General features: G+C 38.2%; 1 protein-coding gene across 1 annotated transcript in view; it reads left to right on the forward strand.

The window, feature by feature from the left end:
* Window positions 1-1,574: 1,574 nt before the first annotated feature.
* Window positions 1,575-26,369, forward strand: part of ERp44 (Endoplasmic reticulum protein 44) — a 106,222-nt gene continuing 81,427 nt past the window's right edge. Inside the window, exon 1 of the mRNA XM_081745394.1 lies at window positions 1,575-1,730. Coding sequence (XP_081601520.1) covers window positions 1,674-1,730 — 57 coding nt within the window. The 5' untranslated portion in view covers window positions 1,575-1,673. The remainder of the gene's footprint in view (window positions 1,731-26,369) is intronic.

Below are 26,369 nucleotides of genomic sequence, written 5' to 3' on the forward strand. Positions count from 1 at the left end.
AATTCAAACAAACGATTCTGTCCTTTAGTCTAAAGAAGACGGATAATTAATGGAAGACAGTGATTGCGAATAATTGGTGCATTGATAATTTGGGAGGAAAGGGGGAACCCTGACAAAACCCATGAACTCAATGGTAAAGGCACTCAAAGAGCAAACTTCAAATACATGTTATTTATTTTATTATTTGGCTTTATTCATTCGAAATCTGATCTTTGTAGTGATATCATATAGATATAGTAACAGCTGTCTATATGTATTTTCCATTATAAAATATAAACAGTTGACAACTTACGCATAGTGTAGCCTGTTAGCGATGATTTAAGAAGATTTCCTTCAATGAAGAACTTTCATTTAACAGGGAAAGTTGTACTGCCAAAATACTGATAACTGAAGTTGAGCTCTCGAACCGAGAAATTCTTTCATAGTTCCAGGGGATTTTCCATCCCCCTTGAAATCATATCATTTTCGTATATACTGCAAGATAATGTTCAAAACCAACTTTAAATCATCAATGAAACTGATATGTTCTGTGGAATATAAAGTCAGTGTCTCTTCGAGACATGTTGTTTGGGGACACTGCCCTCCCCGGAGGAGACCGAAATAATACGTCTCATACTATAAAAATAAATAGAATAGTACCAGCAGTGCCGCCCGGAACAGCTTTTCTGAAAGAACGACTATATAAAGTGTCGCAACCGACATTACTTCGTCGAATTTGCTTTAAACGGTTTCCAAAATATACTGGGAAGTTGATTAGTTGATTAAACTTTCCATTCTGCCTGCAGCGAGGCTATATGAGACTTGGACCTACAGTTTAATGTTGTATCTGAACAATATAAGTTCCACTGCGAATCGAACCCGGGTCTTCCATGCCAAACACATGTACCTAAGTATACTAACCGCCACTATAAGTTGCTTTGGTTGATGCGGAATCAGGCTCCTGGTGCCACGATCTCACCAGAGACTCATTCAATAGGTGTTTATGTCAACCTAATGCAACATTTGCATTGTAATTTGCGATAATTGGCATATTACTCACAACTGCTTATTTCATTTTTTTTAAACGTTGCAATGCGAACTACAAAATTTGCAAAGACCGATAGAAAATGGGGTCTCTGGAATCCGGTATATCATTATCTAACCCCAAGGATAAACCTGAGATAACTGAGCCCCCCACTGTAGTCTAGTGGACTACTGTGTGTGCTTTTGGTATACATGGTCCCGGTGGGAGAACTCAGAAAATTAATATCAAAATCATTCATTTTTAACCCCAAGGATAAACCTGAGATAACTGAGCCCCCCACTGTGGTCTAGTGGAGTACTGTGTGTGCTTTTGGTATACATGGTCCCGGTGGGAGAACTCAGAAAATTAACATCAAAATCATTCATTTTTATTTAATTTCCGTCTGATCTACGCTAAAGTACTTAATAGTTTACCATAACCTTAAAAAAATAAATAAATAAATAAAATAATTGCGAGTTAGCTGAGTGCAGAACGGAGCGAAAAATTGGTGCATTTAGAAAGTACCCCAAGGTTGAAATATATCGATCTCTCGCGTACTGCTCATGTTTCGATAAAATTTTTGCGAGAATTTCCACCTGGACGTAGGAAGTGTGTATGGTTTTGATGATACGAAGCTGAATACCGGGCAAAATATCTTTAACTAGGCACAATGAACTCTGTATATAGTTATAAACATAATAGGATACTATTAGTGTTTCTAATATTGGTGAGTATTCCTGTTTTAATAGTTTATTACATTATGATATTCGTGAAACGTTGCGGCTCGGGATTGAAGGGTTGTACTATCCAATGGGAAGCATTTGGCACAAACAGGTACTGCACTAACATATGACGATAATTTTCATGCAGTAAATGTAGTTGTACCATTTAATTTTAATGTAATATTATTTTAGTATTTCATATTGTGCGTACTCTGAGATCTGATACACAAAATATTAAAATATAATTGTTGGTGTTCAAAGTGCGTGAAAATTTGTTTCTTTTCATAGTAGTTTTTAGATTCGTTTCACCGATTTTACTGGCAGAAGTGTATTTTGACGTTTATGTTATGCAACACATCAGTTTAGAAATGATTTGTAACATACTTTCATGTTGACAATCTAGCGTAGAACATGTTCAAATTAACTATGTATCCTTGCACTTAACTGATAAAACCATTGCTTTCCCCGATTTAAGTTATTTTCGGCGTGCGATTTAATTTATTTTACGGATCCATACAAAAATGCATGAACACCGTGGCTCAGTGGTAGAGCGTTCACCTCCGGTGCTTGGGGTCCCTGGTTCGATCCCAGCTTGCGCTTTGTGAATTTTGTGGTGGACAAATATCGTGCTTATGGGTTTTCTTGGGTTCTTTCGTTTCCTCCCACTTTCTTCATTTCACCATTTCATTCATTTCTCTTCATCACCGTCTCCTTTAGCCTAGCCGGCATAAGCGTGGGACGTAAAACTCAAAGATTTCATTTAATTTTCAAATTCATGAAAGACATACTTCTTTCTCTCTGCATTTACTTTCTGTACCTTGAGGAATCACTTCTGAGGTCTGCACTTGCATTCTCCTCTGCAGATTCACGTTTCGAGGTCTTCTGAAAAACACGAACCACCCTGTGCTAAGTGGTACTAAAAAGCACGAATGCTGTCTTAACAAAAGATAGCCTAGCGAGCGAGGAGGATTAAAAGCCCCGCAGGGTTCTGTTGTTTCCTATCTTAATTTAGACCATGTTTTATCTCTCGCAATATCGCGGAGCTCCAATTTTTTCATGCACTAGATCACTCATCACCAAAATTACTTACAATTCCCGAAATGGACACAAGATTCTTCCATGTACGTACTACATCAAGATTTCAATGGTTCAGCTTCTTAATTCTTCACTTTCGTATACCTGATTCACCTTCAATCAAGTTATATACTGTGCATAATGACTGCCTGAACGTGAGTGCCTGTCTAAAATGTTATACTTCAGTTTCACTCCTTTTAGGTAGCAATGCGTGTCGGACGTAAAACCACAAACTATTTCGAATGCTCAAAAACTGCTTCAGGCTATTGTTTAGCTTTTGGGTGGCTAGGTTTTTAACATACTTTTTTTTACTTTTTTTTGCAATATTTGTTCACATTCGGTTAGGTTAGGTTAATAGTATTTAATTCAGACAGTATTAGCGAGCGAGCGTTAGCGAGTGAAGTCGGGTTAGAGTTCCCTAGGGCACGTTTTCTTTCTTCGTTAGTGTTGCTCCCCCCCCCATTACTAAACATTTACCCTACTTTAATATAATATTAGTTGTAATTTATCACAAACATTTCACAAATTACACATTTATCTGTAACTACCTAATGAGAGAAAACATTGTATCACCTTTGACTTTCATTTGTATATTTTGACGTAAATACGGATCTCTTGAGGTAAGTGCACACCGTATATCCATTATCTAGACACTACTCTATTAAAACACTACTAGAAATTTCTTCTGTACATTTTACAAATCTATGGACCCGCATTTGCACAATTTTCGGTACTGGTTAAGGATGATCTGTCTCAAAAATGATACCTTTACGGTTAAAATTGGGCGAGTGCATATTAAAGGATTGTCTAGGATATTAATTTCCACTGTCGGAGCATTGCTCCACAATGTAGGAAACCAATGTGTACATATTTACAAGTGTAATGTTTACACTTTATGTTTACAAGTGTAATATTAAACCGTTACAAGGCTATAGTAGGGGTAAAATGAGTGAGTGCGATATCAGGTGTTAACACTATCCTAGTTTATACGCATACTGTCCGTCGCCGACGCGCGTGCTCCCTACGGACTCGCCCTCCTCGCGAGGTTCTTGTTGTGCTCGTGTCCAGATTCGGTAAGATAGAATTCTTGCTTTACGTGACCATTTAGGATAGTTTGGTTTATGTTTTTCCATAGTTGTGTGTATGGCATATATATGGATTTGTATTTTACGAGGAATTTTTCGTAAAGTAAATGTGCACCCGTGAATGCAACTCCTACTGTAAGGAACTATGTGTTAAGCGCTAGGAGTGAATTTTGTGGTGAAAGAAATACACATAATATAGCAACAGTTAATCATTTTCAGGGCTTGTGCACATATATCAGCAATCTGTACGCAGTTAGTTGGGCATGCGCCAAGGTATTGAGAGTCCATTACGTCTGATGGAATCATTTAAGGTAGGCATGTGCAAGTTAGAACAGAAGGTGGACCAATCACAAAGGCTTTACTAATGTCCAGGGCCGTACAAGACAATGTATAACATTTTTACAAGAATTGAATAGCCAAAATGGAAGAAAACTGTTAAACAAAATATTTACTTAACAAAGAAACGCAGAGAAAAATATTTTATAGTGGGAAATTGGATCCTTCACGTTTTGAACAAGTCTCTTTGTTCTTGGTACATTGAATGTTCGAACGCGAAGAATATTCTTAAGCTGGATATAAGTTATCTATGAAAAAGAAATTCAATTCAGGTTAAGAGGGGTATACATTTCCGATAACGGATCAGACAGGCCAGGTGAAGGGGTTCAGTGGGCCGAAACCAACAGGAGGGCCGGCTGTTGCACATAACCTTATTTTAAGGCAAGAAAAGTTCCCTTAAAAAAAAAAAAAAATCTTAATCTGCACCGTATTTTCAAAGCCGGTGTGGGAAACTTCAGACTTAAAGAAACATACATTTGTACTTCAATAATGGAAAGTAGCCGTACATTTTGATAAATAAAAATATAAACTTTTTTTTTTTGCTGTGTTGAATTCCCAGATTGACCGGTATATTGTATAACAGATGATTGATTTATTTAGAAGAGAAATCAGTATAGAAATGTCATGATGCAGAATAACGATAGCATTAGAAATACGAGAGCAGATCGGAAAGTAACTCACTGTGTATATATATATATATATATATATATATATATATATATATATATTTAATATTTCAAAAGAAGTTTAATATGTACCAAACCCAAACAAAGTATAAATGGTTACATCCTTGATCTACTTTTCTACATAGTCACCCAATTTCTCTCAGCGTGGTACCAGTTTCAAGATGCCCTATTCGTAGGAGTCCTTTTGGTTGGAGTAGAGCCATCTGCGGACTGCTGATCTCACTTCCTCATCTATCGCAAAGTGTTGGCCGGCCAGGAATTTCTTAATGAGACCAAAGAGATCAAAGTCCGACGTTGCCAGAATTGCGGCCTCGATGGCGCTGATATTCTGCGGTGTTGAAGCTGTTACCGGCCACCCGGAGCGTGGCGCATCACTAAAGTTGTCACGGCCCTCTTCTAAGAATGCACACCACCTAGAGACATACTGCGGTCTATACAATCGTTCCCATACAGACCACGAATGTCCCTGTGAATTTCACTCAGTGTATTTTGTGCATTTTCGTTACCTGAGTACAACATTCTATATCCTTCGCTGTTTGACATTCCATTACCTTCCCATCAAACTTCACAATTTCGTACCAGATCTAAATTTTGTTTAATTTCTTCTTTAAGATTTTGTAACTTCCCTCTCTGTAACATGGTACGTACTTTCCATGTCTGTCCTAAATCTTTTTTCTTTTCTTTCTTTTCTTTTTTTAAGCGATCTTCCCCACACTTTTATTCTTTCGTCCAAGTCCTTCCCAAGACAGCCCCCTCCCACAGGTTTGAATCGGAGGGAGGTATTTTACCTCCGGAGCTATATTCTAACCTTCGAAAGACCATTATACATATGTTCTCTTTCTGCTGTCAGTAAACTAGGGAGAAATAGTGGTGGTTTCCCGTTGCCTTTCACCCCACAGTATCCTAGCCGTTAAAATCACTCGGACCACGCCTGATACTAATGTTCAAGTTGCCATACCAATTACTATGATTTCCGCCAACTCGGCTACTGCAGAGATGCTTTCTTCTCCCGGTACCTTTTCGTCTGTCTACTCTTATTTACATCAATTCGGTAGGAGTGGCCTTTCTGGTAGTGAACTATCATCGACATAATTCTAAATTGTACTGTAGCATGCAATTCTCCCCACTTGGCACTTAAAGTGACATCGTAAACCTGGAGTTTATCGGGAAGGCGTTTATCGGTGGTGTGACGTGTGTAGCTTTCTAAATTAACCCGTTGGAGACACGGTAACTCAGTAGTAGAGCGCATATCTGTGGTGCGTGGGGTCTGTGGTTCGACCGCAGGCAGGTTAAATTTGTGGTGGACAATACCGTGTCCGTGGGTTTTCTCTGGGTACTCCTGTTTCCTGCCATATTTTCATTTCACAGATTCTTCCATTATTCACTTGCCTTAATTATCCGTTTCCCTTAGCCTAAAAGGACATAATCGTGGGACGTTAAACTGAAAGATTTCATTTCATTTTCTAAATTTTCCCGTTAGTCCATCTCTTTACGCGACAAATCTTCTTCTAAATGTTTCACTTTTTGAATTCTTGTCTGTGTTCCAAACACACAAGCAACCAACTTTTGCATCTGTACAACACAACATAGTTATCTAACAAGACATCTTTCTGAGAGTTTTTATTTATTTATTTTATGTGGGTTTTATGCCCTTAGGTAGTAGCAGTTAAGAAGGACGGCACCATCTGTTAACGTAGTCTGCGAACCAGGGTTGGTTGGTTTAAACCAGCTTGGTTAAAAAAAAAATGGTTTAAACAAAAAAAACGAAAAATGTTAGTAAAAGTGTAAGTGTTTGTAAAATCTTGATGAACACACATTTATGGGTTATCAGTTTCACTCCCGTATATTATTCGTATTATATTCAGACCTAAATTCACTATTCATTACTCAGAGATTATACTACAAAAACAACTTTTTAAAATAAGTTTATGAATGTTTCTTTTGTGATTTTTTTAATAGTTTATTATTGTTATGCAATTGCAATCAAATAAAAATTCTAAATATTGTTTCCTTTTTTAATATTGTTTACTATTCTAAATATTGTTTACTATTGATTAAATCGAATTGCCGTACTTTTTTTTGGGGGGGGGTCATACAAATCCCACAAGAGGCATTTATTGAAATCAGAAGTATCTTTGGTATCTATGTATAAATAAATAAGTCAGAGCCAGTCATATATTATGTATAAATTGGTCAGAGCCAAAATGGACTAAAATAATTCGTATCTTTATTCTTTTTTCTTACTGATATGCAAATTACGTGGTTGTATTTCTTTAACTTGGTCTAATAAAAGTCGTAGTGAACTAACTTGGACTAAATTAGTTCTTCTGTACTTTGCAGTATTTTGAAATTGTCCATATGTAATTCTGTATAATGGTTTCACCTGTGCAACTGTTTATCTTTTTGTCCTTCTGAAATGACTCTTGACAGTTATATTAGCAAGTATGTAAAGATTAGTACAACGTATTTTTGTCAGGAGTCCTTCGTGAGTGAGTCGGCAGACGTATCGCATTTGCAGCCAATTAGTCCTGGCTTCGAGTTCAAATGGAGGACAATTTCTCTCGGATGTAAGCCGAGAAGCAGTTTGGATTCCGCTTTAAGCTTATCTGAAGCCTTCCAGCACAACCCGATTGTTGCATAATAACACCAGGGCGAAACAAACTTGTTTCTATCCATATCTGATATAAATACTTAGATCAAATTATTTAATCGATAAAAATCTGGTTTAAACAAACAAACAAAAAAAGTTTAAACCAAAAAAAAAAAAAAACATTTTTTTTTCAATAAAAACCATGGTTTTTGCCAACCCTGCTGCGAACCAATGACTGCGGCTTGAACCTGATATTGGCACGGTGGCTCAGTTAGAACGCTTACCTCTGGTGCGTGGAGACCAAGTAAGTTTGTGGTGGACAACGTGTTCGTGGGATCTCATGGGGGTACTCTCGTTTCCTTTCACATTCTCATTCCACTATTATTTCTGTCATTCATTTGCCGTACTCATCCATCTCCCTTTAGCCTGAAGGGCGTATACATGGGATATTAAGCTGGAAGTTTTAAATCCGGTATTATCTCGTGCAAAAACCATCATGTGAGATCAACTCTCAAAATATTAGCTGTTTCCAACTCTATAATCTTGCCTCCAAGAGAGCCACGCAGGCCAGTATCCACGAGGGGCTAGGAGGCCGGGTCCCCCCCTAAATTTGTACTGCCCGCTCTATAATTTTGACGGTAGGCATGCAAATGAACTGTAATATGGTTGGAACGCTCCTCCCCCCTAACTTCTACCGAGCCCTCGTACATTTTGGGGCTGGCTACGGGCCTGGAGCCACGTTACAGAATCACGTTACTGATCTCAGCAGTACTGCCTTTTCGTTTTCTTTCTGGAGTTTAACGTCCCACGATTATGCACTGAGGCTAAGGGAGACTGTGATTATGATAATGAATGAAATAGTAGAATGAAGAAAGTGAGATGAAAGGGAAGAATCCACGTACATACATAGTGGTTGTCCACTACAAAGTTACTTGGCGGGAGATGGAGTCCAACCAGGAACCCACGCGCCAGAAGAGGACGCTCTGTCACTGAGCTACCGTGGCCTTCGCTTTGTTTTTGTATCAACTTAGACCAAAAGAGAGCGAAATACACCCTCCATTCCAAAAGAAACCGAACGTTTTTTTAAAAAAAAAGCAATGTACATTTTGGAACAAATCATTTTTATTAATCAATGTATTCCCCTTCTGCATCGATACACATATTTGCACGCTCCAACAAGTTGTCAAACGACTTCGCCATGTCCTTTATTGGAATGGTCTTTAGGACGGCGGTCGTCGCCTTCTCAATGGCATCAATCGATGCGTGCCACTTTCCTTTCATCGCCAAATGCAGTTTCGGGAACAGATAGAAATCGCACGGAACGAGATCTGGTGAATAGGGCGGATGATGCAACCGAATAATGTGATTTTTGACCAAAAATTCAGTTACAAGTCGCGAACGATGTGATGGTGCATTATCGTCCAAAAGAGTCCAACTGCCAATTTCGCGATATTCGGGCCGAATACGACGAATTCTTGCCAGCAAACGCTTCATGACGCCCAAGTAAAACTCTCCAGTGACTGTCTGGCCGGGCTGAACAAAATTCTTTGTGGATAATTCCTTTTGAATCGTAAAAACAAATCAGCATCACCTTAACTTTTGACTTCACCAAGCGACTTTTTTGGGTGTTCCTTCATCCGGCGCTCTCCATTCAGCACTTTGCCCCTTTGTTTCGGGCTCATAGTCAAAACACCACGTCTCGTCACCAGTTACAATCGATTTCAAGAAGTTTCGATCCTGCCGAGCACTTTTAACGATGTCTTTGCAATGCGCAGTTCGATCAACTTTTTGGTCTTCGGTGAGTTTGTGTGGTACAAACCGCGAATTAATCTTCTTAAGGCCCAAAACTTCGGTCAAAATGCGGTATGCGGTTGTTTGAGGAATTCTTAATTCCATTTCAATAACTTTCACCGACGATTTTTTGTTATGTTTGATGAATTCACGCACTTTTTCGATGTTTTCTTCCGATAATCCGGTTCTGGGACGGCCTGATCTTTCATCATCATCCAGCGTCTCTCTACCCGATTTAAATCGCCTGAACCACTCGTAAACTTGCGTACGGGATAGACACTCATCACCATATGCAGTTTGTAGCATTTGGTGCGTTTCACTAGAAGTTTTACCCAGTTTAACACAAAACTCAATTGCAGCTCGTTGTTTGAAACTCATTTTCCGACCGATGTACACAACACACTGACAGTTGAAACGCAATAACTTTGTTGCCGTGCATCCAAATGTCATGACATTTATACCAGTTGTCAATGAGGGACTACGCCATCTACCGGTAAAATATTACAACAGATGGCGCTAGTGGTACTATTTGTTTTCAAAAGTTCGGTTTCTTTTGGAATGGAGGGTGTAATTTGTGATCAGTTTGTATCCTAAGTGGCCTAGTTCGTAGAGTGGTAAGACATGTACAGAGCACATAGCGAGTCACTTTTTAACTTACTTTTTTTTTCAAGTTGGTCACTGAAAGTTACTTTTTTGGGGGTAAAGTCATTTTTTCGTGTGATTTATGTTTTGCATTGGCAGTTTGCTAAGAAAAAATGTGATAAAAATAAATGGGGAAAGGCAGAAACTTGTCTCTTAATACTCTTCTGAAAACTTCAATACTTGCCGTCACATCACATGTGAACCAAATCAGCTTTATTCTTACTTCAGCATTTATTCTTTCTAAACCACAGTGGATGGTTGGTGGGTGCGTAAGCTCTCAAGGTGGGTTTGAGAGCCCTTGTAAGCATTTTGTATGCAACCGCATTTTTAGTTAACATTTGTAATTTATTTTAAAAGTTCATAATAAGGGAGATAAACATAATTGACATTATTTGCTTTGATCTTATTATCTTAAAGGAGAATGACATATATATTATCTGTTTATATTTTACTTTTCATTGTATGCGGAATGTTGGTAGAAGCCATACCAATGTTTACCAATCATGTGGTACCAAGCCAGAATTTGTATCAAACCAATTATATAAGATAAAATGTTATTACCAGTTAATGGTAATCTAGAAAATATAGAACTTTGGCCTTACCCTATCCAGATCAATGTTGAAATACAAAACCGTGGGAAGTATGTAATTAATAATAAACTTCTAAACACAAGTAATGCAATTTTATTAACTGACAAACTTAAGTAAAATAATTTTAAATTTTAATTTATTAAAATAATGCGTATTTCAGCTATGATCCAACCGGCCCTATTTTGGTTTAAAAAAAAAAAATGTAAAATTCAATTTATGCCCAAGTTTGGCATCAAGTTTTTAAAGTTACTTTTTGATGAGATTTTGGTCACTTTTCAACTATTTACAAGAGACCAGACCATTATGAGCCCTGCACAGTGGCGTAGGGAAGGGGGGGCCGGAGGGGCCGCCCCCCCCGAAGAGGTCCGACAATGTACTTTGATGTTTGTAATTTTTATATATTTTTTGTTTAATTTTTCTATATGTACCTGTAACAGCACTTGCCCCCCCCCCCCCAAATACACATCCTGGCTACGTTACTGGCCCTGCATGTATTATTCACCAAGGACTATTGCGTAAATTACAACTACAATTACTTCCTAAGCTCTTGCAAAGAGTTGGCATATGTAATAGCTTTCTTATTACTATACCTTTTATTTCTTGCGCAATGTGTGAGATTACACACACATGACGCTCTCTCGTAATGAACATTATCGAACCGTCGTTTATTGCGTGACGACCTGCTATAAAACAGTATTCTTATTAGTGATCTTGTATTCATTGCTGAAACACGTAATGTTAAAATATATGAAACATAATTTCGATTGGGAAAAGAGAAGACTGTCTTCTTTATTGTTTTGAGGGAATAAAATAACACTTGTTTCTCCTATTTTTTAGAAGTTTGGTTTACCAAAACTCCTTCCCATTTTTACCCCGTTGTGTCCTTCCGTTTCGTAGACAAGAAATCTCAAGAGCTGCGTGAATCACTACCATATTTGATAAGGGTGTAACTAACTAACTACTAGCATGACAGGCCTTATGGGGCCTGAGTCGCGCCATCTTGTTAGTGACCGGCTGAATTATTAAGGCGTCTAACGACGAACACGTGGTCAAGCGCGTTGCGTCGCCCTGTCTCTTAACTAGTGGTGGGCACAAAACCGGTTTTCGGTTTTCACCGGAACAGGTTATGTTTTCTCCAAAACCGGTTCGGTTTTCTTCAAACCGGTTCCGTTTTTCTTAATTTGTTCTATTTGACCAGAATAGTGTTTCGTTGTTCTCCGGAAACCGAATCCGTTTCCACAGATAGTTTTGTGTGTTTTCCAAAAGTTTTCACCGAAAGTAGTTTCGGTGAAAAACCGAACAGGTTTTCGAGAAACCGAAATGTCGGTTTTTCTAGAAACCGATTTCCGATTTTTATTTAAAAAAAAAGTTTTGCCCATCCCTACTCTTAACAGGCATATCAGGAGCCTTCTAGACCTAGTGGCCGTTACATCTTTTATTCACTTGACTTCTCAGTGTACCTCACGACGCTGGGTGGTGCCGGAAATTGGGAAGTGCCGGCCGGGAATTGATCCCGGAACCACGTGGACATGAGTGCAGCTCTCTAAGCACTAGGCTATTGTATCCCGTGGTCGGGGTGTAGAGGGTGAAAAACTAGGAATAGATTGCTGATGGCGATATTCGAACCGGACGTGGTAGACATAAATTCTTTTCTGTTTTTATATTGATCAGTAATAGATAGCAAGAAGCTGTTTCCTGCTATGAATTAAGAGGCCTCATCACGGCGAAATGAAAATACCGTGAATTTTACAGTAATTATGTGATACGAGGGTCACTACGAAAGTTTTGAGATGTGAAATAACTTACATACCTAAAATCAATTTAACACTTACATTTTCTCAAAGTATTCACCATTACACTGTACACACTTTTGCATTCTCGAAAACCACTTTGGAAGCAGTGTTGCCAATCTTTTTCTTCAAGTGTTGAACGTTCATTCTCGTAAGCCACTACAGCTTCTTCAGGGCTGCAAAATCTCTTCCCACGCATGCGATCTTTGATCCTGGGGAACAGAAAAAAATCACACGGTGCCAGGTCAGGGCTATACGGCTGATGAGTCAAGTTTGACCTCCGTAGATTCTAAAAACTGAATTGTGATGTTGGCCGTGTGTGCGGACGCGTTGTCATGATGAAGCAGGATCCCACGCAATCCAGTTCTTGGACGCCGTTCGCGAAGCTTCTGGAACACTTTTGTTAGGCAAACAGCGGTGTACCACTGAGCACTAACAGTCCTTTGTTCTTCATGTGGAGCAGTTGCAACATGGCCAGATTTGGAGAAGAAAGTTGCGACCATCTTCTTCCCCACACTTCGCGGTCGCTTCACTTTCGTGGGTGGATTTTCGTCTGGAAAGATCCAAACTGTAGACTGCGTTTATTTTCAGGGTCAAATTGATAGATTCAGGTCTCATCACCAGTAACAATGTCAGAGATGTGTCGAGAATTGCCTCCATCAAATCTTGGAAGCATTTCTTCACACCATTCAACATGCATGCGCTTCTGCTGTTCAGTCAAAGTGTGAGGCACCCAACGAGATGAAACCTTTCTGAGCCGAAGATGGTCATGAAGAATTTTTGTTACTGCTGGCGATCCAATGTTCACTGTAAATTCAATGTCCGTGAAAGTTGCTCGACGATTTTCTCGAATCATTTGTTCCACAGCGGCAATGTTTTCATCTGACACGGCTGTTGCCGGACGTCCAGCTCTCTTCATCTTTAAGCGATGTCCGGCCTCTTCTGAATTCACCAAACCACCGAAAAATTGTAGCATGGGTAGGAGCAAGGTCCCCAAATGCCCCCTGCAAACGGTCAAGGCTTTGTCTCGTTCAAACCACTTTTGAAATCGTAAAGGATCATTGCCCGAAAATGTTCCCTTTCGAGCTCCACTCTAGACAGCCGAATACTGCTCACATCAACAAACAAATGAAGGCGATACACCACGCCGATAAGCGAGGCGAGTTGAAACTTGCTTCGCTTCTTCGCTCTGGATACCACTACCAAACGCAATTGTTGGAATTCAAATAGTGTGCCACAACAATGCGTATCTCAGAACTTTCGTAGTGACCCACGTATCTTTAAATAGAAGATAATCGAAAAGTGGAACAAGAGCTCGCTACACAATATTATTTTACATGAGATACCGATTTCCAACGATTTAGAAGATCGGTATTTATTTTCACGTTTATAAAGGGATGCAAACGGAAAGCTACTAAGTGACTCGTGATAACAGTAACTCATGCAAAATAATATTGTGTAGGGCGCTCTTGTTCCACATTTTGATTAGCTTTTATCTATTTGAAGATACCAGATAATTACTGTAAAATTGGCGGATTTTTAATTTCGCATTGATTAGGCCTCTTAAAGTCCCATGAGTATAATAGTCCATCGCTTTAATAATAATGTAAAAAATATCACGCCATTAGTAAGTGTTAAGTACAATGAAAGTCTATTTCCATGGCAAAACTAAAGTTTTTGAGTCGTGAATGGTGGGTGAAGGAAACTACATTGTTGAGAAGAAACTGGCGACTGCGCGTAATTTAAATTTGTTCTGCTGCCTCTTATCAGGTACACGTGGGGTCCCTGGTTCGATCTCAGGCCAGGTAAGTTCGTGATGGACAAGATCGTGCCCGTGGATTTTTTCGAGGTACTCCCGTTTCCTCCCATATTCTCATTCCACCAATTCTTCCATCATCATTCACTTGCCGGGGACGTTAAACTGAAAGATTTCAGTTTCAATTCTAGTGTAGTGTCCCTGGTTCAATCTCAGACTATGTTAATGGTGGAGAGCCTCGTGTCCATGGGTTTGCTCGGAGTTGTTCCATTCCATCACATTTTAAGTCTACCAATTCTTTCAATAAGCATAGATTTTACTTTAGTGCTTAAATCTTCATGCTTCGCAATCGGGAGGTCTCGGCTGTGAATCACGAATCCGGCTATTCGGATTGAAGTGTGCCAGCATTTTCCTCTTGATCGTACCTTCATATATTATTACAGGGCTTTCCATATCCCCTTCCAAATATTCCGTCCTCCTTTTTTTTTTTGTATTTCTGGAATAAAAAAAATTACCTTTCGGCGGCATCATCATCATCTTTTAAGCCTTTTTTACCCACTAACTTTCAGTAGTGGATCAGTAAATTTAGTAGTAGCTCTGTAACTTTTAGTACAGTATGTTAGTAAGTTTTAGTAGTAGTAGTAGTACTTTCGAATTAGGGAAGGAAACGTCGTCAGAAAATCCTGGTCCTCTAGGGTGGGAGTTAACGACGGGTAGGCAGCCGGTTGTAACAACAATTGCCAGCACTCACAAGACACAAGATAGAAACAGGTGAAGAACAACGATCCGAAAAATCGACCCCAGTTAACTGAAAAAAAAAAAAAAAAAAAAGGGCTTAGATGAAGGAAAGGATTTCTTTCTTCAATTTCAGAAATTCTTGAGAGAAATGGCAGTAACATTAGTCTGTGAGATATTGTTGCACCTGGTAAATTTTTGAATGTCAACATTTCAAGTGTACAGATGGAAAAGTAGTAGACAAGTCCTTTAGCAAATATAAGTCAAACCGTTATCTTGGTTGATAACCTGCTGACCAGCTTGTCTTGTAACGAATGTGTTATCTCTCTGACTTCTGGTAAACCGTAATTTAGCATTCTTTTTTTTTTTTTTTTTTCACTTGGCGACTGGAAACTATGTAAAAAATCTTAGTCAAAATAGAAACCGATTTATTTGCACATTTTAAAAGAAATCCTATAAATAAATATGAAAGAATATTGAGTAGGTTGTATTGATCGGTTCAGTGTCCTACATTCATCATTGGCCACTTGCATAATAAAATTTGTTTATTTCCGTTATATGTGGTGTTTCAAAACAACACCGACAACGTTCGGGAGATGATTCCTGACACCAAGATATGACAAAAAGTATAGACCAACCTGGCTGCACAAATGCATTCTTTCGGATTTACAGGCTGCCGAAAACATGGAAAATTGAACTTTAAAGGTCCATACCTCCAAAACTATTGGACCTATCGCACTCGGGTCAAGACTTCACTTTGGAACTAATATGTGTACTATCTAAAAATACACGTTTCAGAATCCTAAGGTACTCACGCAGTAATTTTTGCAGAGGGAATTTGGCTACGGGAATATAAATTGAAGTACTCACCAACTACCTCTATAAAAATTGTTGCAAAAATACCCCAGGATTCTGAAACATGAATATTTGGATAGGGTGCATGCTAGTTCCTAAGTGAAGTCGACCCGCCTACGGTAGCTCCCATAATATTGGAGCTATGGTCCTTTAAAATTTGTTTTTCATGTTTTTGGCACTTATAAGTTCGAAAGGAAATGGTGTCGGGAATGACCTCCCAAAAGTTGTCGGTGTTGTTTTGAAACACTTGGATCTCTCTCTCTCTCTAGAGAGAGAGAGAGAGAGAGAGAGAGAGAAAACCATACAAGGACAAATCTTTTACTGGATACCACAACTGACAAATAAGAGATCTACACAGCACCCTAGAACAAGGTGGTGTGACGAAATTAGGTAGCACTGTGAATGTCTTGGAAATGAATTATCCAAGATAGATGGTTGTCAAAAACTATTTAAAACAACTTCATCCAGCACTGGATCGACTATTGTTAATAATGGTATGTACCCGTTTCAAATGTAAATAACCCTCACCACTACACTCATGTGATCCTAGTTCTCATTCTTGATATCTGAGCATTTGAGGTTAAGAAATAAACGCTTATACAGGGTGTCTATCGCTCACGAAAGTCATGAAATTAGAAAACGGTCGTGAAAGTCATGAAAAAGTCACGAAATTTAGCTTTTGAGTCACGATTTTTTTTAATCTGTAGAAATACAGACCGGAAAATTTTGTTCTATAAAACGTCAAAATTCACCACAAAAATGTCTGTGGTCGGCTTTAGATGCTACCGAATTACAACCAAAGTATGCTTCTATCATATGTATAAAATTCGGCCTAATTATCACTTGAGAATGTTACGAAATTGTATGGTTTGGTAAAGAAAAGGTCACGAAATTTCATTTTGAAATTTTAGTAGACACGCTGTTATACCTTGTCCTGAGAGATCACATGTTTAACCCTGTAACCAGTGGTCGAAGTGAGACGATATGGGGTCGTATGCCATACCGCCTCTAGTTTTTCAGTGATGAAGACATGCCGTCTCTTTTCTCAGTAATAAAGACATACTATCACTGAAAGCAGTGTTCGTAGGTTTCTTTAAGCAGATTTCCCTCGACCGACACAAAATGTTTACTTTCCTTATCAAATTTTCGCTAGTTTGTTGTGTGTTCAATTCCTATGACAGAAGTTATGAACTTAGTTAGTGATAAGATGAACTTAGCTGTATTAAAGGAAGTACCAACTACATTTGTTTTATTCGTTTGCTTTTTGCTTCTATTTTTTCGTTTATTCTCATTCACTTTTTTGTTACAAAAGTATCAAATACACCCAGCCAACAAAATGAAGTGAAATCTTTCGGTTTAACGTCCCAGGTTTATGCCTTTAGGTTAAGGGAGACTATGATTAAAGCAAGTGGATGATAGAAGACTTGGTGGAATGAGAAAGTGGGAGGAAACGGGAGTACTTCGAGAAAATCCATGGAGCTTACTTGACTGGGATCGAACCAGGGACCCCACGCACCAGAGGCAAGTGCTCTACCACTGAGCCACCGTGACCTCCATCCAACCAACAATGGTTGAAATTTATGCTACTTTCAACACACACAAACTATTCCTGTTGTATTGGTTTACTTTTGAACAACAAAGAAACAATTTAAGCATTGATACTAAGAAACCTCATCCCGGCGAAATTAAAATACCGCTAATTTTACAGTAATTATGTGATATCTTCCAAGAGATAAAAGATAATCGAAATGTGGAACAAGAGCGCCCTAGACAATATTATTTTACATGAGCTACCGTTATCACAAGTCACCTAGTGGCTTTCGATTTCCAGCTATTTTGAAAATCGGCATTTATTTTCGCGTTTGTAAATGGCTGAACACACAAAGCCACTAGGTGACTTGTGATAACGGTACCTCACGCAAAATAATATTGTCTAGGGTGCTCTTGTTCCATATTTCCATTATTTTTTTTTTTATCTATTTGAAGATACCATATAATTACTGTAAAATTAGCGGTATTTTAATTTCGCCGGGATGAGGCCTCTTAAATCAATCACTCGGCTAGAGAATTTCCCTGGATTTTTCACCTTTTATCAAAAAATTCCCTTTTTGCCAAATTTACCAATAAAATTTCCCTCAAACTACGAACAGTATTGGAAAGTAGATTCTAATATACCTTTAATAAATCAGTTTTTGTACACTGTAATTGACGAATAGCTTTGCACGTCAAAAATTTAATTTCTTATTAGAAATAATTTCTAAGTTGCCAACACCAACATTTTTGTTATTTTTCTTATTTTTTGTTTTTAAAATGAGGCGTCTACAAAAAAGTTCAGCCCTTGCTCCTACCCAAAGTAGTGTATTGAGGCTACTCGTTTAAACTGAAATCGGAAAGTATTGTTGTGAATTCGTCGGGACTTGTTTTGTACCGACAATAAGAAAGAAATATGTAACTGAATCCAAGAGACAGAATTAAGCTTATGAAATCAAAAAAATCTGTTGCTTTCATTAAAAAATATATTTGCATCTTTCTAATAATTAGATAACATTGTGAGTACTTGCGCGGTTTAGTTTGTGCAGCGTATCCCTAAAATTAATATCTTAGTGGCGATTGCTTTTAATTGCATCTGGTGTTGTTCGTTAGTAGAAGTTAAACATTTTCAATATGGAGAAGTTTTTAGTAAAAATAAAAAGCAACTCTACATGCTTCCCCAATATATTCATTTACCAGGAAGTTAATCCTCATGAGATGAATTTCGCTGCATTTCTTCATTATCTTACTAAAGCACAATGGGAGTTCAAATTTAAAGAAAAATGAAATGAAATTTTTGAGTTTTACGTCCCACGTTATGCCGGTTAGGCTAAAGGAGACGGCCAAATTTAAAGAATATACGGGGCGTGGTGGATTTTTTTTTTTCTATATGTACAGGTACGAGGAAACTGAGTGCATTCAAATCTGAAAACTTGAGCAGGGGCGTATTTAGGGATTGTCTGCTGTAAAGAAGGCTGACTTCCCGGATGTCTCGAATACCCTTGAGTCGAATGAGGGTCCGGGAGTTGTCCCATGAGAAATTGTGAAAATAAAAACTGGGTTTTTGAACGTTTTCGTGTATTATAGAGAATTACAATTCTCTATGATACAATATAAGAGGATATATTTTTTATTTTTCTGAGAAAATTGGGGGCGGGGAGGAGGAAGTATTTCCATGCTCCCTTTCCCGTAACTACGGAGAAGCCCTCCCATGGTTTTGAGTTATTATGCAAATAGAAATGCAATCTTTTAGGCAACATACCCCCACTGAATTTCAACATTTAGATAGCCGGTATGTCAAGTCAAAATTGTAATAAAACATACCGCCTCTGCTTTTTCTCCACTTCGAACACTGCCTGTACCTGTAAGAATTTCTAAAAACAAAAATACTTAAAGTAAAATTTACTGTTCCAGGGCATAACTGAGTAAAATTTACTGTTATGTCTTGCTTTAACAAATGGTTGTGCAATCTCGATATACAGTGAAACCTCTACTAACGGACACCTCTATAAAGCGGACACCTCCCATAACGGACATATTTTGTAATCCCCGTACACTATAATAGGAAAAACCATATTGGCAAACCTCTCTAAAGCGGACTCTCTCTAGTACGGACACGGACAGTCTTTCTTGTATTTTATAGGTATTATTTACCTCCGTATTACGGACACTTTTTCTAGAAACAAGTTGAAAAGTACATTAAAAGTATATTTTAGAATTCATTTTTTTAATACATACATATGTTACCAAGGAAGCATTGTGATAACATTTTGCCTCCTCGACTGGCTGCTCAACAACCCAGACGAAGCGTCTCTGTTTTACAACACCCTCATGTTCTTTCTTTGCTTTCTACTCCCACCCAACCTGTTTCAGAAACAAAAGTGATTGACAGTTGCCCGCTGTTTGGGATTACACGTCATTGTACTGTCCCGCTGGAATCTCTAACCAAGCAGAAGACAAGTTTTGTAATTTTTGCCCGCGGTTACGCATATTGTCTCACTGCATCTGTTTGTAGAAAGAAATCTTTTTGTCATTCGGCATCAAATAAGCAATAAGGTGTATTCAGTTGTTGTAGGCTTTCAAAATGCCACGAAAAGCGCTAACGTTAAAAGAAAAAATCGAAGTGATTGAATTTTCGAAGAAAGAAAACTGTGGTGTGCGAAGAATTGCTGAACATTTTCGTATCGGTAAAACACAAGCAGCTGAGATAATAAAAAACCAAGACAAGTTAGTGAAGTTGTGGTGTGAAAATGGCAATGAAAAACAGTGTCGCAGTGCTTTGAACAGTGTTGGTGTGCAAGTGGATAAAGTAGTTTTTGAATGGTTCTGTAGAGTGCGAAATCAAAAAATTCCTGTGTCAGGGCCGATGCTACAAGCTAGGGCTTTGGAGGTAGCAGCAGAAATGGGTGTTACAGATTTCAAAGCCTCGAACGGGTGGTTAGGGAAGTTTCGGATTAGACACAAAATTTCTTTTAAAGCGATTTGTGGAGAATCCGCAGATGTCGACATCCCCACAGTCACAGAATGGTTGGATAAATTACCTTCGATAGTTCGTAATTACCGTCCGGAAAACATTTTTAACGCAGATGAAACGGGGCTATTTTTTCGTGCGCTTCCAGAAAAACAATGTGCTTGAAAGGAGAAACGTGTTCCGGTGGTAAAATTGCAAAGGAGCGGTTGACAATTCTTTTGTGTTCTAATATGGCTGGCGATAAAGAGAAACCAATTGTTATTGGTAAAGCTGCAAAACCCCGATGTTTCAAAGGTCTGAATTTGAACAATCTCCAAGTAGAATGGAAAGCAAATAAGAAGGCTTGGATGACTAAAGACATTATGACCGAATGGCTGTTGCAGTTTGATAGGAAAATGATTCGTCAAAACAAAAAGGTGCTCTTATTTGTAGACAATGCAACATCACATCCGAATATTGAACTTCAAAATGTTGAAATTGTTTTCTTCCCTCCGAATGTTACGTCTACTTCACAACCGCTTGACCAAGGTGTCATTCAAAATTTCAAACTGAACTATCGCAAGCTTGTCTTGAAAAGTTTGATTACGAATGCGGAAATTGAAAAGACGTCAAGTGAGTTATTAAGCAAGAAAATTGACGCACTGCAAGCAATAATGTGGATCCAAGCCGCCTGGGATCAAGTCAACCACGTAACAATTCAGAAGTGTTTCCGCAAAGCAGGCTTTCCTTCAGATAATGATTTAATCGAAGATACATCAACTGATGACGCAGTAAAAGATGTTGCTAGCTTGCTTACGATTGTTGGGAGCACCAATGTTGCTGCAACTGATTATGGTTTTATCGACGATCAGATTTCGACGGAAACTACGAGTACTGATGTGAGTGCTATAGTGAAAGAACTACAGGAGAACTCGGAAGTGGAAGGCATCGAGGAGGATAAGGAAGAAGAAAAACCGTGCGATGTGAAAAATTACTCTGATACACTAAGCCATCTGTCGATTTTGGAAAATTTCTATTTGTATAAGAAAGACGCTAGTGGACTGGAATTAATATACAAATTAAAACAACATACCGAAAATGTAATAAGTAGTGATAAGTGTAAAGTGCAGAAAACTATAAAATCTTATTTCCATGTTGTGCCTCGAACATAGATGGCGGAGAATAATACAGGTATAGTAACATTTTTGTAATATTCGTAAATAGATACATGATTCGTGCAAAAATATTTTTTTCTAATTGCATATTACCTTGTTTACTAATTTACATAAGAAAATATTGAAACCTCTTTAAGGCGGACACCTCTCTATAGCGGACAATTTTTGATTCCCCACGGCTGTCCGCTTTAGAGAGGTTTCACTGTATTTTAACCACCGGTTCTGGCGAAGGGAAAAAAAAAAAAAAGACTACTTTCCCACAAGAAAATCGCAGTTATTTTTAGCACTTCGCGATCAATTTCTAGACCTGCTCTCGACCTGAGATGTGATTATCATTTTAATACTTTCTTCCTTACCATCTGTTCTTATTCTTGGTCTAATGGCTAGCGCGCTCACATTTGGATCCACATGGTCCTTGGTTCAATTCTCGGTGTGAGAACGTTGAATGCGTTATGCAGCCGTGTGCACCAGCGAAGTTTAAACGAGCGTTCACTTAAACGCGTTCAAAATTAAACTTTCAAGTTTAAACGTGGTTCCCGGACTTTTGTTGCACCATTGAAAATCGAAGTTCATTAAACCTCGTTTAAGTAAACTTCGATCAATTTGTAAAATCGATTCTGATTGGTTGTCGTCTTTTGTCTCTAACCTTCGTTTAACAAAGTGACAATTGAAGAAAGCATACCGCGTGCCGGGGTTTTCGACTTTCGAGATTGTGTGCATCTGGAGTGAACTAATAAATTATACCTGTAATGAAATAAAAGAAATGAAATCTGTAGTTTTACGTCCCACGATTATGCCGGTTAGGCTAAAGGAGACGGTGATAATGAGAAATGAGTGAAATGGTGAAATGAAGAACGTGGGGGGAAACGGGAGAACCCCGAGAAAACCCACGAGCACGGTGTTTGTCCACCACAAAGTCCACGCTGCGCGAGCTGGGATCGAACCAGGGACCCCAAGCACCGGAGGTGAACGCTCTACCACTGAGCCACCGCGCCCCCCTGAAATAAACGAGTGATACTTGGTGTTGCAATATTGGTAGTAGATTTTAGATTAGATTGTGTAGTTTCACTATACGGATCCATAGTATAAGTAGTAGTACTAGTAGTAGTAGGAAAGGGTTAGAAGTCCCGCAGGGGTTTGTTAGGTTTTGTTCTCGGTGCAGTTTTACTATACGAATACACAGATTGTAAAATGTATAGAGAAATGTGGGCAGGTCTTTAATTTGCTCATTTTATGTCAAGAACAGAACCTAACTAACCCCTGCGAGGCTTCTAACCCGTTCCTACTATTACTACTACTTATACTAGGTATACGTAGAGTAAAACTGCACGCTGTTCTCGATATCCTATCATCTCGATATCGACCATATATCCTATCATCCTCAATGTGGATTCCTAGTATTTTCGTTACTAATACATTCCATCCCCAGTATATTAAAATTCGCCACCACTAGAAAGTAAAAAAATAATAAAAGAAAAAACTTCTGGAATCCACTGATGGGGAAAATTGTTTCAACAGTTATTCATATTTCATCGTGAAAATGTTATTCTAATGCCTTTTACATCCTTCTCCCTGTCGGTGTTTGCCTACAATTCCTAGTTAGCGTAGGTAAAGTTGAGGAGCGCTACCATTTATTCTTTCCATTTATGGTCTAACGACTTCTGCATTTTTAGTTTCTCATCTGTCCACACATTTATAATATGCTTGCAAACTTATATGTTATAAATACAGTAAGTGCAAAAACCACGTACGAATCTGTGCTAAATGGTCAAAACAACCGAAGTTTGTATCTATTCCGATTCGAAGCAGGGCACAATTTGAGGGATCGCTCGTGATTTTGTCCGCGAAAGCAGGCACATTAGCGATGGTGGTGTGTGCTTAAGAAAAGACCACTGTTGAAAATATCATCCTCCTGTTTTGCGGTGCAATTTCTCAAAATACATTCGTTACACATGTAAGTAATCTGTGATTATAGAAACAGCGTTAAAATGTATTGTTCATAATTATGCAATTATAATGCAAAACTAGCTTGTAGTGATCACATACTACAGATTGGTACGTATTTTTGTACTAATTTGCTCATCACTCCAGCAGATGGTTCTACCGAATTTTGACGCATTTTTTTTACAGTTTCAGGTTAGATTAGAGCTTTATTTTACCAGAGCATGCACTAAATGAAGAGCTCCATTACTTTAGGATTGCTCAGTGACGTATAAATAAAGTGTGCACGTAGAGCATAAAAACTACTGTGTATAAAACACAAACCAAGTTAGCTAGGTGGCCACTAAAAAGCACGAATGCTATCTAACCTAGTTAGAGTAGGAGCGCAGTAGGGAGACCCGAGCGTTTGCGTCCATAGGGAGCAGGCGCGTCAGCGACGGGGTATATACATAAACGAGGACAGTGGAAGAGCACACTTACACATACTATAATTTCTTTATCACTAACAATTAACTTCAATATGCTGTGATAGATGGTAATTACTTATATTCACACTTTCTCTCCTTCATGAAAAATATTTAACGTCGTTTTTTTTTTTTTTTTTTTACCTATAAATTTTCTATTTGGTAAAACTGCCTGCTGAAGTGAACCATTAATTTGCTTACACGTATACCTACCATCGCAAATTTGCCTGTTCACTATGGACGCACCTCGAATATAGCCCATCAGTTTCACCTTGGCGTAAACCGTAATAGGTTCAAAAATAGCTTGTAATGAGTAGCTTGCGAAGTTTGGTACGTGGTTTTGAGACGTGTGGGTTTCACTATAGTAGCTAAGTTTCTATGTGTCTTATACAGTTGTACGCAATTGGTTGATAACACTCTAGGAATAACTGGATAATGAGTTTTACGAGGAATAGCTGGATAAGTTTTACGCTGTTTGCATGGAATTTTGACAAGAAAATACTGTATTTATAGACATAACTTGTATGCCCTCGTAACGTCAATCTTTACTGGAAAATTGTTTAGAAAATACAAAAATGCTGAGCTGATTTTGTAAATAATAATAATAATAAAAAAAACCGCATAGTAGTTTATTTCTGTTCGTTTCTCTATTGTAAAGCTACAGCCTCGCAGGTTTTCTAGCTACATATCTTCCTTATTTCCTTCTGCTAGTTAACAGACTTTACATGAAAATTAAAAAGAACTGTATTCCTAAAACTTCAGAACATTTATTTCATTTTATTGATATACATTATATCAAGGAAAAAATAATGAAACCACGAGCACGAGAATTGTAATTTCATTAGTGGAAAAATACAAAGACATTATTGAATGTAAACAGGCTGACTTGGATCAACGAAGTTTAAACCCCCAAATTCGACCGTTCAAGCTAAAACCAAGTTCATCCACCATTTGACCAAGACATAACCTTGAACGTTGTTGGTGCAACAGACTTTTTCACTGAACTTGGCTATGATCCTCGTTCAACAGTCTAACTTCGTTGGTGCACACGGCCACTAGTGATTCGGATTCCACCTTAAACTTTGTCCACCCCTCATATGGCCTTGGTGGGGGGCACGGTGCCTCAGTGATTAAGCACTTACCTCTGGTGCGTGGGGTCCCTGGTTCGATCTATGGTTAAGTTTGGTGGACAACATCGCATTCGTGTTTTTTTTTTTTTTTTTTCCGGGGTACTCCCGTTTCGTCCAACATTCTAATTACGCCGATTCTTCCATCAGTATTCACTTGCCTTGATCATCCATGTCCCTTAGCCTGAAGGGCATAATCATAGGGCTTTAAAATATTTTCAGTTCATTTCCCAGGAGGGAAGGAGTAGGAAAGGGAGTTCAAATATACCTTTCAGTTATTTAACATAAACCTGTTGTTCCTGAGCTAAGAACAGACATTTCAACTCGTTCTTAATAAATAAAAAAGAATAATGAATTTAAAACAACATCAAAGTCACTCTTAATTAGAAACACCTGAGTGCGTGTAACTTAAAATAGAATATTTATACGCATATATAATTCATGCTGATCTACAGGGACCGCAGTACCTCAGTGGTAGAGCGTTCACCTTTGGTACATGGGGCCCCTGGTTCGATCCCAGCTCGCGCTAACTGGAGTTTGTAGTGGACAAACATCGTGTGCTTAGGTTTTCTCGGAGTTCTCCCGTTTGCCCCTACTTTCTTCATTCCACCATTTCATTCATTTCTCATCATCGTCGTCTTCTTTAGCCTAGCCGACATAATTGTAAGACGTAAAACTTAAGTTTCTTTTTTTTCCTGGCTCCCCCTCCTCCCTTTGTCGTCGTTATTAAGCACGAGTTGTCCTATGCTTCGCACACACACACACACACACACATATATATATATATATATATATATATATATATATATATATATATATATATATATATATATATATATATATAGGTTGGTTGAACATTTTGATAACATACATTAGTGCTGTTGTTTGCATGCCTGTGAAATATAGATTAATTATATCTATTGAGTTCTAGTTCAGGTTATCAGAAATTTAAATATATATTTAAAAATACGTTTTAAAACACTGACATGTTAATGATGACAGTCGAGCAGCCTGAAGGATAAGTTAAATTGTCAAATAATAACTAACTGCACCTTCATTGCTTACACAGCGCATCATTCTAATACGAGCATTAACCTCATTTGTAAAAATTAGCTATACCAATAATGGCTAAAAATTGGTATTTTTAAACGGGAAAAACGATCATTTAGAAATTAAAACTGAATTTTCCGCCTCAGTACTTGTTTACCTTAACGACGTCCTAAGGACTTGGATAGACTTCGTGGGTTATGCAATCCATTCATCAGTTTTGTAAGTTTGGTTGCGTAATATTTTAGGACAAATATTTTGTAAATCTAGGGCTGTAAACCACCCGTTTAATAGAAAAATAAGCAGTTTTTAATCATTATTATTTGAATGAGAGCTGCCAACTCTACACAAAATTTGGAATCGACCAGCGAAAATGACACGTTTCTAGAGCTTGTGATTTTCGAGTATAGATAGTCGAATTAATTTTGGAAAGGAGCTAATTTGGAAATGAAAAGAAATTATATTTACTATTTTAGGAAC

Source organism: Thermobia domestica, chromosome 18 (assembly GCF_964235325.1).
Source record: "Thermobia domestica chromosome 18, izTheDome1.hap1.1, whole genome shotgun sequence".
In the NCBI taxonomy this organism is placed as follows: Eukaryota; Metazoa; Arthropoda; class Insecta; order Zygentoma; family Lepismatidae; genus Thermobia; species Thermobia domestica.